This window comes from Lithobates pipiens, unplaced genomic scaffold (genome assembly GCF_037356315.1).
Source record: "Lithobates pipiens isolate NorthernLeopardFrog02 unplaced genomic scaffold, aLitPip1_a1.2 Scaffold_3, whole genome shotgun sequence".
Lineage (NCBI taxonomy): Eukaryota > Metazoa > Chordata > Amphibia > Anura > Ranidae > Lithobates > Lithobates pipiens.
In genome coordinates, this window is record NW_027507790.1 from 84729498 (window position 1) to 84745726 (window position 16229).

Here is a 16229-nt window from a genome sequence, read left to right on the forward strand (position 1 = left end):
GTGGATAAAAAATTTTGAGGATAATGACCACACGGCCTCAGTTCCAGCAGTGTGGGATACATTTAAATTACACGCTCGATCGGTGCTGACTGCCCACATTAATAGGCTCAAAGCTGACTCGGCTACTGTCATTATTGAGGCTGAGGCAGATTTGAGCTCCATGGAACGCACCTACATAGATGACCCGTCTACGGCAAACGCTGATGCACTTAGACTACAGTCGAGAGTGGTTTCCCAGCTGCACCACGACAAGGCCAGACAGAAACTCTTTTTTACCAAACAAAAATATTTTGAATCCGGGGAAAGAGCTGGTAAGTTGCTAGCATATTTGGTGCACAGGGAAGACAGGCCCCCGGTTGTTATTTCTTTGCAGGGTCAGGGTGATACAATGATCACGGACCCTTCTGAGGTGACAGCTAGATTTCGGGACTTTTTTGCGGATTTATACACCACTACAGTCTCAGCCGACACCACTCCGATGGACAGCTTTTTGGCTCAGGTTTCCCTCCCCCAAGTTACGGAGGAACAGGTGCAGGCTCTGGAGGCTCCTCTGACCACCGATGAAATAGTGGGTGCTATTGCAGAATTTGCAAAATCCAAGTCACCGGGGTCCGATGGTCTTCCCATTGAATTTTATTCCCGTTACCAAGACGTGCTGGCGCCTAGGCTTCTCGCCCTCTACGGGAGTCTTTTTGATACACTGACATTGCCTCCGTCCATAAGGGAGGCAACGATAGTTTTGATTCCCAAACCTGGAAAAGATCCAGGTTTCCCCGGAATCATACCGCCCAATCTCCCTATTGCAGGTAGATATTAAGATTTTAGCTAAAATACTCGCTACTAGATTGAACGGAGTGATCCTTAGCCTGATTCAGGCTGACCAGGCGGGCTTTATGCCGGGGCGGAATACGTCGTTCAATCTACGCAGGCTTTATATAAATCTACAGGCAACGCATGAGGCGGTAGGTGAGCGTGTGGTAGTGACACTTGACACGGCTAAGGCATTTGACTCAGTGGAATGGGAGTATTTGTGGAAGTGTCTAGCAGGATACGGCTTTGGCCCGAACTTTATCCGGTGGGTGAGGCTGCTGTATCATCACCCAACGGCTAAGGTGGTGGCGAATGGGTGGTCCTCCCGGGCGTTTGGCCTTAGTAGGGGTACCAGACAGGGGTGCCCACTGTCCCCGCTACTATATGCCTTGGCTGCTGAACCTTTAGCGGTGTCGATTCGTGCGGACCCTGAGATCAGGGGACTGACGATGGGTCGACTAACCGAAAAAATCAGTCAATACGCTGATGACACGCTGTTATACCTGGCGGACTCTGGCCCCTCCCTCGCAAAGGCCCTGCACATGATAGAGTGGTTTGGTAGCTTTTCCGGTCTTCGTATAAACTGGGAAAAATCCCAAATTTTACCTATTGACAGTTTTCCACAGTCAGAATTTTAGGCCAGTCTGCCTCTTCAGCGAGTTGGCACTATTAAGTATCTGGGTGTATATGTCTCTAGGAATCCAGCAGATTACATTGCGCTGAATGTAGAACCATTATTCTCCCTGGTGCGTACCAAGATTCAGGCCTGGTCTCGCCTCCCTCTTGGGGTTTGGGGGCGCGTTTATCTGATTAAAATGGTCCTACTACCTAAAATACTGTATGTGTTGTGGCATGCCCCGGTATATTTGCCGCTGAACTATTTTAAATCCCTTGAAAGTCTCCTCAGGCCCTTTGTATGGGGGAATAATAGACACAAGCTTGCTTGGCAGGCTTTGAAAAGCCCGACTGATATGGGGGGCATGGCTCTCCCAGATCTAAATCACTACTATGTTTCCTCACAACTGTCTCAGCTTTTTCATGTAGACAAGACTGAAACAATGTTTTCTTACCCTTCTCTGCCCTACTTGGGCACAAATTGCAGATGATCCGATAGCTGCTATCTCGACGGGGGCGGGGAGCTCTGTCGTGGGGCCAGGTAAACACTCCATGCTTTTTCATTACAGAAGGATTTGGGATCTGGCATCCACTAAACTGAATGTTACATCACCAAATGACTATACCCCACTTTGGCATAACAAACAATTGCCGGAACTTCAAAAGATCCAGGGTGTTCAGTTATGGGTATCGAGGGGAATATACTACCTGCATCACCTGCTTCACCATGGTACTATTAAAACGTTTCAGGCGCTGCAGGAGGAATTTGGTATTCCAAACACTATGCTATTTCAGTACCTACAGGTTCAGCATGCACTTAGAGCACAATTTTCGCAGTCATTGCCTCGGCCTGCTCCCAATCCTATTGTCGCCATAGTGAGGGATACTGATCCCAAAAAGCTTATCTCGTGCTTTTATGGTATGCTTACGGCCCCCGTCTCGGCGAGACTAGCGTATGCTTTGAAGTCCTGCTGGGAGGGTGATGTGGGTGAACTGACAGACGAGGAATGGGAGGAGGCTCTGGAGACGTGCAAGTTGGTGTCCTCTAGGCTCCAAGACAGGCTTTCTCAGATTTACATAGTGCATAAAGCATACCTCACCCCCCTCAGGACCGCCAAATATAATACGAATCAATCTGTGCTCTGCCCGATGTGTACTTTTGAGACTGGGACGTTCTTCCATCTTATCTGGTCTTGCCCCAAACTGCAGGAACTTTGAAAATAGGTAGTATCATTTCTACATGATGTTATGGGCTCGCCCTTGGCTCTCGACCCCAAACCCTGTCTACTAGGGATATTTCCTGACGTATTAGATAAAGTTACTAACACTTTCCTGCAGGAAACCTTGTTTTCTGTTCGAAAAGTGATAGCTAGACAGTGGATGAGGCCCCTTCCACCCCGGGTTGAGGACTGGAAACGGGAAGTTAATTTTACGCTCCCATACAAAAAATTCTTATATAAAAATAGGGGTTGCCCAGCTAAATATCATAGAATATGGGATAGATGGCTGCAGGAGGCTGCCACGTGTGATGAGGGAATTTGATGTAATGTTACAGTAAATACCATGTCAATGTTAGGACTTTCCTTGGCTGTGATACATAATGGCTAATGTAATGGAGAAATGTCTCTTATCTACTGTTATGGTTATGACGCAACACCTTTTGAATGTTCGGTGTATGCCACTGTGATTGTAATCTTTGCAATAATGTTCAATAAACATTACCTGTTTAATGGAAAAAAAAAAAAAGAGTGACTAGTCATACGAAAGTGTAATGCACCTTGCTGTCTCCTACAGGGGCAAGAGTTGGGGTCCCCTCCTCCATTACCCCCTGCCAGGTCGATTCACCTCCTGCGGCCTCCTCCATGGCTGCAGCCACTGCAAGCCTCTTCTGTCGATCCACCAGCCACCATGCCAGGAATCCCCCGGAAGTGACCGGACTGACAAGAGCAGGGCGTCGACACCTGCTCCACCGCCAGTCAGATCTCCGCTCCTGTCTCAGCAACGCCGCCGCCATCAACATGAAGCCCGGAACGGAAATTATGCGGGAGACACGGCAGCGTCATTTACGGCATTGGAGAGGATGTGATGCCATTCTCCTGAGCACCAGAAAGACGACGCTGAGCTCACCGAGATGACCGGCACCATCTACCCTGCCAGCTGCCGCGTGACCTAACAGGAGCCTTTAGGAGTCGGGGAAAGCCAACCGGCATATCCCCACAGGAAATCCGACCACCCGGTCACCCTACAGAATGGATGCCTGCAAGTAAGGGGGATAGGAGCAAGAAGAAAATCGTCCCTGAAGTTCTTGGTACCCCACCGTTCCCAGGGTTCTTCAATCCTCAGGGGGTCTCTTCCAGTCCTGCTACCCCCCCGAGAAGATAGGGAGACACCACCCCCCCCCCCCCCCAGGAAAAGCAAAAAACCCAACGGACCCAAAAAGCTTCATAAGCTTGCAGTCCGGCTTCCAGGGGGAGACCACCAGCCCAAGGCTTCAGGCCTGAGGGAAAATAAAATAAAAATGGTTTCGCTGTGGGGAAACACAAGCTAGAACTGAGGAGCACAGGGAGGGGTGGGGGTTTTAACCTCTTTGCTCATTGCTTTCCTGTCAGGTGGGACCAGTCATCTCTCAGGGTGCCGCCCTGGAAGACAACTTGAAAAAAACTCATTTTACACTTACTTGGAGAATTTAAATTTCGGGTACCAGATATTATTTTTAATGAGAACTGTGAAGTTTTCAGCATCCTTCAGAAAAGCAGGTCTGAAACAAGACATGAATATACAAGTGAGCCAAATAAATGCATAAAAACAGTCTAGAACAAAATTATACTAAGACAAGTAGCATTATTGCTGCTGTCAAATCAGGGGGTCACTCACTCTGGCACCTTCATGTCATTTTCCACTGGACACCAGGCAAAAACTTCACATGTGCGAACTGTCCTGTTATAAGGTACACACCGTCCAGTCTGTAAACCTGTAAAGTGGAATGTAAATGAAATGCCACTGTGTAAAAAGTGTCATGCAGATATATTAAAAAAAAAAAAAAAACCCAACCACCACACAGAACAAAATTGAATTTTGTTTTTATTTATTTAATTTTAAAAAATAAAGTATTAATGCAGTTATGCACTCTGTAAAAACAATGACTATAAGAAAACTTCCCTGAGCCGTTTCTCACAATCAACAGGAAAATATAGAAAATCAGTGCAGTGGGTGTCATGCGTTGCAAATAACATCAGGTCTTAGGAGACAAAGAAAGCACAATTATTTGATAGTTTGCAGTTACAGAGCCAAGGGTCAGTAGGTTGGAAATCCAACGATCCTAAATAGCATCAAACAATGGAGGTTTCTTTCAAAGCTGAAAGGGGTTGTAAAGGTAAATGTTTTTTCACCTTAATGCATTCGACAGCCGCCGAGGGACCCCAGAAGAGCAGGTTCGGGGCCACTCTGTGCAAAACGAGCTGCACAGTGGAGGCAAGTATAACATAACATGTTTGTTATTTATTTTTATTTTTTTTGTAAATTCACTTTACAATCCCTTGAAGTTTATACAATGGGAGACTAGCATTAATAATAGGATTTTTGTACACAGCTCCTCTCTGTAACTACATGGGTTGTATAGCTTGCCATTAGGAGAAACTAGGCAAAATTGTTCTTACACAATACACAGAACTTTAATCCCTGTGCTATCAACCCTCCTCCTGCTGCTAGCAGCTTCAGTACGTCAACAAAGCAGTACAACGTAGAAAAAAGGAGGGGTGGGTGCTGTGTCAGTCTGTGAATTACAGAGAAAAGGATTTTACGGTGAGTACCGTACAAAAGTCCCATTTTCTCTTATATTCACCAACCGACACAGCTCCTCTCTGTAACTACATGGGACGTCCCCAAGCAGTGGCGAACAAGGGGTGGGAAAAAACAGCATTAAAAACTTCATCCACCATGGCAAGTGGGAACTAGTGAAACCAAACCCACAAAAAAAGAGCAGTGTGTGGAAACTCCACCATAAAACCGGGCATCCTCAACAGGAGTGATCCCCCAGATCACAACATTGCCGAAGTAATGCAACAGTGCATTAACGAAACAGCACTGTGTTTTTATCGAAAAAACAGGAAAAAAACTCAATAGCAACTACACGGCCGCCTGCAAAACTTTGCGGCCAAAACCAGCACCAGCCGATGCACTGACGTGTACCTTGTAAAACTTGGTAAACGTATGGACAGACGACCAGGTCGCCGCCTTACACAACTGAGCGACAGACGCTTGGTGTCGGAAGGCCCAAGACGTTCCGATTGCTCTTGTAGAATGGGCCGTGACTGGAAAAGGAGGCACCTGCCCCTTCAAGGCGTAGGCTTGGAATACAATCTGTCTGATCCACCTGGAAATGGTGGCCGACGAGACCGCCATGCCCTTCTTAGGACCAGCCACCGAAAAACAATGAGTCTGAGTTCCAAAAGGAAGCGGAGACAGACAAGTACACCTTCAGAGCCCTAACCACATCGAGAGCATGAAGGGCCACCTCTTTGTGCTTTGGCTTAGTACACAACAATGGTAATACAATGTCCTCATTGATATGAAAGGCCGAGACCACCTTCGGTAGAAAGGGCGGTTGCGGACGCAACACCACCTTATCCCAGTGTATGACCAGATAAGGCGACTTGCAGAACAAGGCCGCCAGTTCCGAAACCCTCCTGGCCACTAGAAAGACCACCTTCTGTGAAAGGGTCAACAGAGGAATCTCCCTGATATTCTGAAACGGCGGCTTCTGAAGTGCCAACACCAGGTTCAAATCCCACGGAGGCAACGGAGGACACACTGGAGGGACTACATGGCGCACCCCCTGAACAAAAGTACTCACTAATGAGTGAGACGCTAGGGGTCGCTGAAAAAAAAAAAAAAGACAACCAAAGCTGAAATTTGCCCCCCTTGATGGTGCTCAACGCCAACCTCTGGTCTACACCTTGCTGAAGAAACAGCAGGATCCTGGATATAGAGAAGGAGCGCAGATGACACCCTTTCTCCTCACACGTGGAGATATAGGCCTTCCAAGTACGATGGTATATCTTCCTGGAAGAAGATTTCCGCGCCCTCAGCATAGTTGGAATCACTCAGTCCGACAGACCTGGCTTTCAACAGCCAGGCCGTTAAAGCCAGTGATGGTAAAGCAGGGTGAAAGATTGGACCTTGAGATAGGAGGTCCTCTCGCAACGGCAGTCGGCAGGGAGCGTCTGCCACCAGGCGCACCAGGTCTGCGTACCAGGCCCGCTGAGGCCAATCTGGGGGCCTCTTACATGCACCTTTCCTGCCATGTGCCGCCTCTATCTTAGCAACGTAGGAGTCAAGGAACGGCATCAGGGTGTCCATGCGCACCACACTAACCGCAGGTGACCCGGTTGCTATAGCCTGGATTTTGGGGGAAGAAACACCAGTTTGTGAAGCAATGCTGACCCTATCCTGTCTGTCACCTGCAAGGGGACTTAGGACAGTGAAGGCCCCACCCTCCTGCTGTCGCTGCATGGAGGGGTTGGGGGGGTATTTAGCGCTAGACTCACCACCCTGGGGCGTTCTGTGAATGCCAACAGTGCCTGTAGTCCCTAGGAGGTTCCCAGTTGCAGAGAGGAGAAAAACACACTGTCAGCAGCAGCAGCTCCAACAGCGCTTCAGGCTTTAATAAAATGGCCGCCAATGTAATCAATAGGAATCCATGGCTGCTGAAGCTCACCAGGGGAATCTATAGCTTCCCAAATCCAAGATGGCCGCGGGAATGGTGCCATGCGGCGAACAGAGCAAAAATAAGACCGAGCTGCCTGCTGACAGACAGACAACCTCCACAAAACTGCTTTTTGGGACCCCCAGACCTGGACCAGGACTGAACAGCAGCCGCCCAGAGCCCCCACAGGGGAGAAACAGCGACCCACACAAACACCACCCGCAGCGCATGTAGACACCCCCCTCAGAGGGGGGAGGGAGGGGTGATAGGGACTTGGGAGAGAAAATAAGGAGGTGAGGTGGCCCCCGAATCGACCCCCCAGGAGCATTGAAGCTCACCAACCACCTCTGGAGCATAAGGTATGTTGTGGCCTGCCAAGCCGTAGCTGTGGCCTGCTCACGCTCGATGGCCATACTGGGGAGACTACAAGGATATCATTAACCAGCCTGTCACCCAGCCGGCAGTTGATAGAAGATCTCAGGATCTTTCATCTTGCACAAAAAGCAGCAAACCTGAAGTAAAAACATGGACCGAGAGGCCCGCAGGGTTTCCTAGGTCATTCTCCTTGCTAGGCAAAATAAAAACTGAAGCTGCTAGCAGCAGGAGGAGGGTTGATAGCACGGGGCCCGCCCCCCGGGCATGATTAAAGTTCTGTGTATTGTGTAACAATTTTGCCTAGTTTCTCCTAATGGCAGGCTATACAACCCATGTAGTTACAGAGAGGAGCTGTGTAGGTCGGTGAATATAAAAGAAAATTGCATTTTTAAATGCAACTAGGCCAAGTGCCTAAATTTTATCTTGATATCAAGCTTTCTGTGAGTCTGTCTCAGATTGGGAGAAAAAAGGACAGCATTACCAGCCAATTAGACTCTGCTGCAGTACACAAATGCATCCACTGAACCCAATGAAAAAGAGAGCAAAGTGAGCAGGGGGGTTGACTTAATTCGTTTTTGACTGCCTTCCATTGACCAATCAGCAGGCTGGGGGTGTGTTCTTGACCAAGCTGTTGCATTGAAGGTCAATGATCTAGCTATGCTGCCCTGCAGACATATCTGGATCAATAAAATTACGATTCCTGTGCAAGTTTTCACATTTATGCATTTCAAACTGGTGTTTAGTGGTTTGTCTGGAGCTTAGCTTCTTACTAGGAATATGCTTGTCCCCAACTAACATTTTCAGAAGATCAGCATTCTCGACCTTTGTATTTTTCTTTTTAAGTTTCCTCTAACCAAGGCCCTGCTATTGAGCCAAAACAGGCAGATCCTATGAAAATAAAAAAGTTAATGAGTAGCAATTATAAACCCTAATTTGACTTCCTACCATTGCTGTAAGTGTCCACTTGACCAGGGATACAGTTATGACTGGAATTGCATATTGTTTTGGTATCTGGGAGCTGAAAAAGAACACAAAATCATAAGATCGCACAAAATTAAATCTTGAGGGCCTTTCACACGTGTAACTTTGGACATAAGAGTCGCATGACAGATCGTACCCCATGATTCCCAATGATAAACATTCATATCTGTGTGTCTTCAAAGTAGTCCCTGTACTAGTTTGGCCTGACTTTGAAGTGAGTTTTGGGCCATAGACCTCAAGTTTGCACAGGCATTCAATAAAATCTTGGCAAAATCACTGCAGTGTGAAAGGGACCTATAAAGTGTTAGTAAACCTTACTCATGAAAGAAAAAAAAGAAAAAAAAAAAAAACTAATTTTTATAGGGAAATGTGGGCTTTGAAATTCGCCATTAGCTTGTTTAAACAAAAATAAAAAACCCTTTACTACTTTCCCTGGGCTCAGTAGAGCAGATCACGCAATCGATGTAGCATCTACAGAGATGCACGGACCTGCTTGTGGGTGTGTGCAGTGCTGGGGGCATCACATCATGAAAGGAAGTGACATTGCCACCAATGCGCCTGCATTTCCAAAGCAATATAACACCATCTAGCCCGGAGGCACAATGTCACTTCACCTTTATAGTCGAGTGCAGTGGTGATGGGGGCGTGGCTTGCGTACTGACTACAGAAAATACAAGCACGCTGCACAGAGTGACTTGTATATTCAGCAGAATGACATAAGATGTAAACAGACTACGCTAGCATGGACCGCCAGCGATGAGGATGCTAGCGTGGTCAGTTTACTCTCAGGAGGTGGGGCACTGGCAGCATCAACTAGGTAAAACAAGACATGGGCAGGGAGACATTTAATACTAAAATGGCAAATCAGAGCTAAAAAAACAAAAAACAGTACAATGTTTTTTTTAGGTTTACAAACACTAACATTTATGTCAAGCCAAAGTTTTAGGCTGGGTTCATGCTATAAAGAGGAGCGGCTCGCAGCAGGGGGTCCTGTTCGCTGTTTCAAGGGCAAATCAGGTCAGAATTTGGACCTGAAAATGGAGCCAAAGATGTACAGGACCCTTCTGCAGTGCGCTGTGTGGCCGCCCTATCAAGAGCCAGTCACAGCCTCCTGTCATGCAAATTGGATTCTGTGAAACCTGCATCCAAATTTGCATAAGCGTGAACCCAGCCTGAGGGTTGCTCTAGGTTTGGACATTGGTGGAAGAATCCTCCCCTTTCCCCCTCACTGCCAGGTAGCCAGCCCAATTTCTTGAATTATACTATGGCTATTCCTTACCAGCCGACAGTATTCCCCATACCCATCTCTGATCATCCCTCTCCAGTCCCTTTGACCCCCCATCTATTTGCCCTCGCACCCCTTCCCTCATGCCAGCACAAATCCTCCTCTTTTTTGATCCCTATACAGACCAGGATCCCAGTTTCATTCCAGTTCTCCTCTATCCATCCATCATCTCCTACCCACTTCCCCCCTTCCCCCTCCTTCTCCCCTACCCCATGGTTTCCAGCCCCATTTCCCCCCCCCCCCCCGTCTCCTTTTTTCAGGTGATAAGGAAGAACCCCGAGACAGAGCATCTTAATACTGCTTGCATGGGCGGGATGTGTACTGCACCAATCTCGGCTCTCCTAATTATCTGATGCGATTGGTGCAGTACACATCCCACCCACACAAGCAGCAGCAGTAATAAGATGCTCCGCCTTGGGTGTTCTTCCTTAACCCCTGCAAAGTGCCCGACGAGAGCCAGAAACTCTGAAGGAGGAAAGTAGAGGAGAGTGGTCATTCCAGTTGTAGATTTAGCCCAGTGACAGCCTGCCAGAATAGATAGGATCTGTGACAGCAGCCTCCCTGTGCAGCTCTGCTTGAGAAGACCATATCTGTATTATATATTAATGCCCCTATACTGTTCTCTCCTTATACCGTTTAATTTTCATCTCTTGAATTATTTTTCCCATTATGGGCGTATGTGGGGCCTCATGTCTAAGTTTTGCCCAAGGCCTCACAAAGCCTCCTCTGAATCAGCTTAAAGCGATTGTATACCCGCACTGAAATAAAAAAAATAAAAATAAAAAAAACCTGCAAGGCAAAGGCATAGTGAGCTAGTATGCAATGCATACTAGCTCATTATGGAATGCTTGCCTTACAATGAGGCCTTGGCATCTGATCCAGGTCCACGCTGAGGGAGCCGACATGTTCCCCCAGCGTTTTTTTATGGGTTTACGGCTCCGGCGCTGTGAGTGGCCGGAGCTGCGGTTATGTTGCACCCGCGCAGGAGTCTTCTTCCCATCAAGGTCCAGCAGCATCTGCCAGGCCTTCACAGCGCATGTGCTCCTGATGTCAACAGCTGCATGCAAAGTGAATATCTCCTAAAAACTGTACAGGTTTAGGAGATATTAATTTTACCTACCGGTAAGCCATATTATAGGCTTAACTGTTGGTAAAAAAAAAAAAAAAAAAAAGAAGGATATACAACCGCTTTGTGACATTTTCAGTAGCATTTAAACATCCAATTAATGAAAGGGGTGGACTAGGGACAATAAAAGCTGGGGAGGAAAGTTTTAGATGATGCTGTGTCTTCCCCGCCCCAGACAGGAAATGGGGCTGCAGCTTCTAAGGCTCACAGTCTGCAGTGAAATTATAGTAAACCATTTCAGTACAGGAAAGGAGCCTGTACACCTATGTAGAACTGAAGATATGGATGGAGTTCAGCTTTAAATTTCTAAGCAAATATTACCAGATCTGTGTTCAGGTATACCAGCTGGGCTCACCTCAGGACAGTAGCCTTGTGTTTGATTCTGGGTCAGAATTAGATTGGTCATCACAAAGAAAGCATTTTCTTCCTATATAAATAAACGTAAAAATTAAAATCTTGCTTTTACTTACACTGACCAGATGAAAAAAAATAAGGCCATGTAATCTTTCAAAGAAGTCACATATTGCACAATACGTGCGCACAGACATTATAGAGGCTTTTTGAATTTCTAATAAAAGGAAACCTCAATAAAAAAATATGTAACAGCCAATTCTAACACACACACACACACACACACACACACACACACACACACAGTTTTTGGATTGTGACAGTAAGTGCAGGCAGAAGATGCACTGCCTACTGTCATAATGAGAAATCAGGGGTGGAGGTGCAGGCGACCCTGCTTTAGTAACATGTTACATCCTATATGAATGCATTCATGAATCACTTTTGACAAGCTTTTCTGACACCAAGAGAAAAGTGGTGATGGAGAGTGTGTCCCTTCACTCCAATCAGCTCTCAGACCTCTCCTCACTGAGCTCTGCAGAATGTAACGGCCACTCTTTTTTTCTGAATTCCCAGACAAGCTTTATAATTCAGCCCTTTTGTAAGTATATCTAAGGGTATACAACCACTTTAAGAGAATCACGTGTTTGAGTGTATATTCGAGATGCACGGAAAATTGTGTTTTTTGGCACTTTGCCGATAGAGGGAAAATGTACCGATTAATGGTGCTGAAAAACGCAATTTTGTCACAATTTTATTGCTCTTATGGTGCGTGTGTGCTTGGTCTCCCCCCCCCCCAAATAGGTCACGTGACTCAAAGCGCATTAAAAATTTAACATGGGTGCATTATTGATGCATCGTTGGTGAGTGTATTTCCAAGGGGAGGTGCATATTTGGTGCAGTTTTTTAACTGACCAAAAATGCAGCAAGCAAGATTTTGAACACTACAATGGAAGTTCAAGGGATCAGTGTAAAGCATACATCAAATTTAAGGCTGGGATCACACTTTTGTGAATTGGATGCGGGTTTCTCTGCATCCAATGCGCATAGCAGGAGATTGTAATCGGCTCTCTATGGAGATAGTTCACACCTCTCCACAGCCCTTTGCATCTTTTGGTCCATTTCGGGTCCAAATTCAAGCTGAAATCTGACTTGAAATGGTAAGACCCCCTTTCATACTGGGGCATTTTTCAGGTGCTCTTGGGCTAACAAAAAAAAAAAAAAAAAAAAAAAGCACCTGAAAAACTGGAGCCCCAGTGTGAAAGCCTGAGTGCTTTCACACTGGGGCGGTGCGCTTGCAGGACGTTGGGGAAAAAGCAGCATCTTTTTGGTGGTGGGGGAGTGATGTATACACCGCTCCTCCACTGCCCCTCCCATTGAAATGAATGGGCACCACTGCCAAAGCGTTTCGGCAGGGGCGCTTTGTGGACGCCTTCTAACCCTTTATTTCGGTCATTAGCGGGGGATTAAAAACACCCCGCTAGCAGCCAAAAAGCACGGCTAAAATTGGCGGTGCTTTACCTCTAACGCGTCCCCCTCTGCTCCAGTTTGAAAATAGCCTAAATGGAGACGCACCAGATTTCCTGCTGTGAGATGCTGTGTTCTCTAGTGTGAACCCAGCCTAAAGGGATGCATTTTTCTTGAGCTTTACTTGCGCTAAATGTGCCGACGACAAGTTCATATTCATTTTAAATTCATGATATTAATTAAAAAGTCATATATAATACAATTCTATATAAAAATATGTATACTGGATTTATCGGCGTATAACACGCACTCCCCCCCCCCCCCGGGTGCATGTTATAAGCCGATATTTACCTGGCTGCCTCGGAGGGGAGGAGAGCTGTGATCTTCTGTGTACTCGGCGCTCGCAGTCACACACAGTCCCGCCTCCTGCAACGGCTCTTAGGATAGACATTACATGTCCCGGGATTTGACCGGTGTTCTGTATAGCATAAGAGCTGGCCAAGGAGGTGGGACTGTGTGTGACTGCGAGTGCCGAGTAAACAGGAGATCTTTCTGTGTAATCCGACACAGATCAGGCTGCGTTGATGGGCAATGGTGTGGCTGCATTGCTGAAAATTGGCCTGGGCAGGAAGGGGGTGAAAGTGCCCCGTATTGAAGTGGTTAAAGTGTATGTATTTTAGTTTTTTCCCCTGAAAGTCCCCTTATAAAATTTAAGATGCATGCGTTATATGCCGATTTAAAAAAGGGGTGTGTGTGTGTATATATATATATATATATATATATATATATATATATATATATATACACACACACACACACATACATATACACATACACACTGTAATTTTTTTTTAGTTTCGCCAAGAGCATCCTGAGTTTTCAGCACCAAAATTTCTATTCGCTGCACCTCCTACTATATATACATAGGAGATTTTGTGTATGCTGGCGTCAACCTTTGGCATGATGTTATCTAGACTATTACATAATGATAGATCCTTATGTGTTTAGTCTGTTTGTTTTAGGCCGTTTTATTGCGGTAGTGTGGTAGGGATATGCAGGCTTGTTGCAGGCAACTAATATATATCTAACATTTGCCATCTCCCTCATTGAAGGAGCTCTTTTATATTGTGAAATGCATTCTGTCCATTGACCAATAACTTTCGTCATGTATGTTTATCATAGCTTCCTGTAATGAAGGAGATGAAATCACTCTAAAACAGCCCAGGATAATGGTAGAAACATGTAAAAAGTTATAATCCTTTCCAAATATATCCTAAACTACAAAATGTAAGCAGAGCTCCCTCATTACTATACCGTCTAAGAAAACCTTACAATGTTTTTTCCACTTTTGAAGTCAAATTTGTGAAATCCTCACTATATATTGATTGTTATGTGCTCCCATTCAGTTTGCATGCCTAAAAATCATTTAAATATATATTGCTTCCCTTTCTAGTTGTTTGTAGGCAGGTGATCCCCTTTAATGTGTGGCAACTCCCCTCCGAACTTGCGATCTCTGGATTAGCCCAGCCCGGTTCCTTTTAGTTTGGAGGGGAGGAGCTAATCCAGGTCTTCAACAGCAACAGGGACTATAGGATGAGGCTCAAAAGGAGAAGAGCACCCCCTGCAGGGCTAGGGGAGGGAAGTGTTGGGACGGAAGGTCTAAAAGAGTATGGAATTCTAGCATTTGAGCAGCACCACAACCCCCCCCTGTCTAGTTAGTGGGACTTATCACTACAATTGCCAGAATGTGGATAACCTTTACCTTGCCACTATTTCTACCACGGTGTGGAATTTGTTTATAGCCTGTTCAGTGAACTGTGTTGCCAACTTATTATACCCAGTTTGAATGTAAAGCAAAGTTCAAAGCAAAGTCAGTGCCTAATCCTTGTCTAAGCCGGGGAACATAGGAAATGTTATACAGTAGGTTCAGCTTCACTGGTGAAGGAGTGGTGAACATGTTTATATTTGTGCAAACCTGTTATGCCCAGGGGCTGGTGGCGATTAGGAAAAAGGAGTCAGCCTCCTGGCAGCGAGAGTTAATCCCCTCATGGAACACGTGGCAGGTGACCCAGGCCCCCATGTAGCACAGGCCCTGGGTGTTAGTTGGACTCCTGGGGCTTCAATCTGAACCACAAGACTTTTAGGCCTACAGAAGAAGAAGTGCTCCAAGTGCCAGGGGTTAATGTGGACAATGACGAGGGGGATGCCACAGTAAGGTCTTGGATCAACATCCATTACATATGTAATCTGCTAACCAGCTGTCTTAACAGGAATGACGTCAGTCTCCAGCTTGCATTATACCCACATATCACCATTTTCATCATCATTGAAAGGACACTCCATCAGTAAATGATATTTCTTCGAAAGGCGGTTCCTAAATCACAAACTGGCAAATCAATTAGATGGTTTTCAGTCTTTCTAGATCCCCACTCTAGAACCATAAAGTATGGCATTTTATGCATGAATGTAAAAAATACCTTCTGGGTGCAGCTCCTCTAATACTTACCTGAGCGCCATCTCGATCCAGCGATGTGCACAAGAGCAGTGGCTCTCCCGGGTCTCTTGCTCATCATTGACTCCTGCTACTGTCAATCACAGCCAGGAGAATATTATATATATAGAATTTATTTATTTATTACACACACACACACACACACACACACACACACACACACCTCTCTTTAATACCATTAACTCATCTAACACTTATCCCTTTGTATAACAAAGGGGAAATTCACCTTACTTGTCACTGAAGTAGATTCACTAATACCATAATTCGGTCTTGGATAGGTCAACATTATAAAAATGCAAACAGGGTGGAGATGCAAAACGTACACTTAGAAATGCAAGCTTGTAACCAGGAAAGAAATAGTACAGGGCAAGTGATTTTATATTCACTCCATAAAAAAATAAATGTGATGTCAGTGCACAGTAATAGTAAAATTTTACTACCTGTAACAAGTCTTTCACCTACTAAAGAGAAGACAATTTCAAGTAGACCAACCAATCGTCAAAGACAAAAATCACATGGTTGCACATCAGCAATATAAAATAACATTTTTAAAAGTATAACTAAAAGGTAAAACTTGTTTTAGTTTTGGATAGAGTACAGAGTGATTAGAACACTTGTCAGATTGTTATTGCTGTCTGTGCCCCCGTTAGGGAGATTCACCCTCTCCAGTTGTCCCGTTTGCCATTATCATTGAAAAAAAAAATAATAATTGATCCCAAATTTTGGGTTGTTCCCAGAAAAGTAATAGTAGGTAAAATCTTCCAATGAGGACACACTTGTTCTGGTGACCTGGGGGTCCCCAAAGAATTCCCTTAATTTGCAGAGATTTCCTCTCACTTCCTGTTTGTCTATGGGACAGGAAGTGAAGGGAAATCCCTGCATTGGGACACACATGGTCAAAATTAAACATTACAGGGGTTATAAACCTCCCTTAATCCATCCAAAATGAAACAAAAAAAGTTTTGCCTATAGTTTCACTTTAAGATAATAATAAAAATATAAGAGA

General features: G+C 45.5%; 1 protein-coding gene across 2 annotated transcripts in view; it reads right to left on the reverse strand.

Moving 5' to 3' along the window:
* Positions 1-16229, reverse strand: part of P2RX4 (purinergic receptor P2X 4) — a 105994-nt gene that overhangs the window by 76813 nt on the left and 12952 nt on the right. For both annotated transcript variants that reach the window (XM_077461987.1, XM_077461988.1), the window contains exons 3-6: positions 11252-11323; positions 8450-8522; positions 4300-4396; positions 4103-4183 (exon numbers count right to left, since the gene is read on the reverse strand). In XM_077461987.1, the coding sequence (XP_077318113.1) occupies positions 4103-4183; positions 4300-4396; positions 8450-8522; positions 11252-11323 (323 nt within the window). The remainder of the gene's footprint in view (positions 1-4102; positions 4184-4299; positions 4397-8449; positions 8523-11251; positions 11324-16229) is intronic.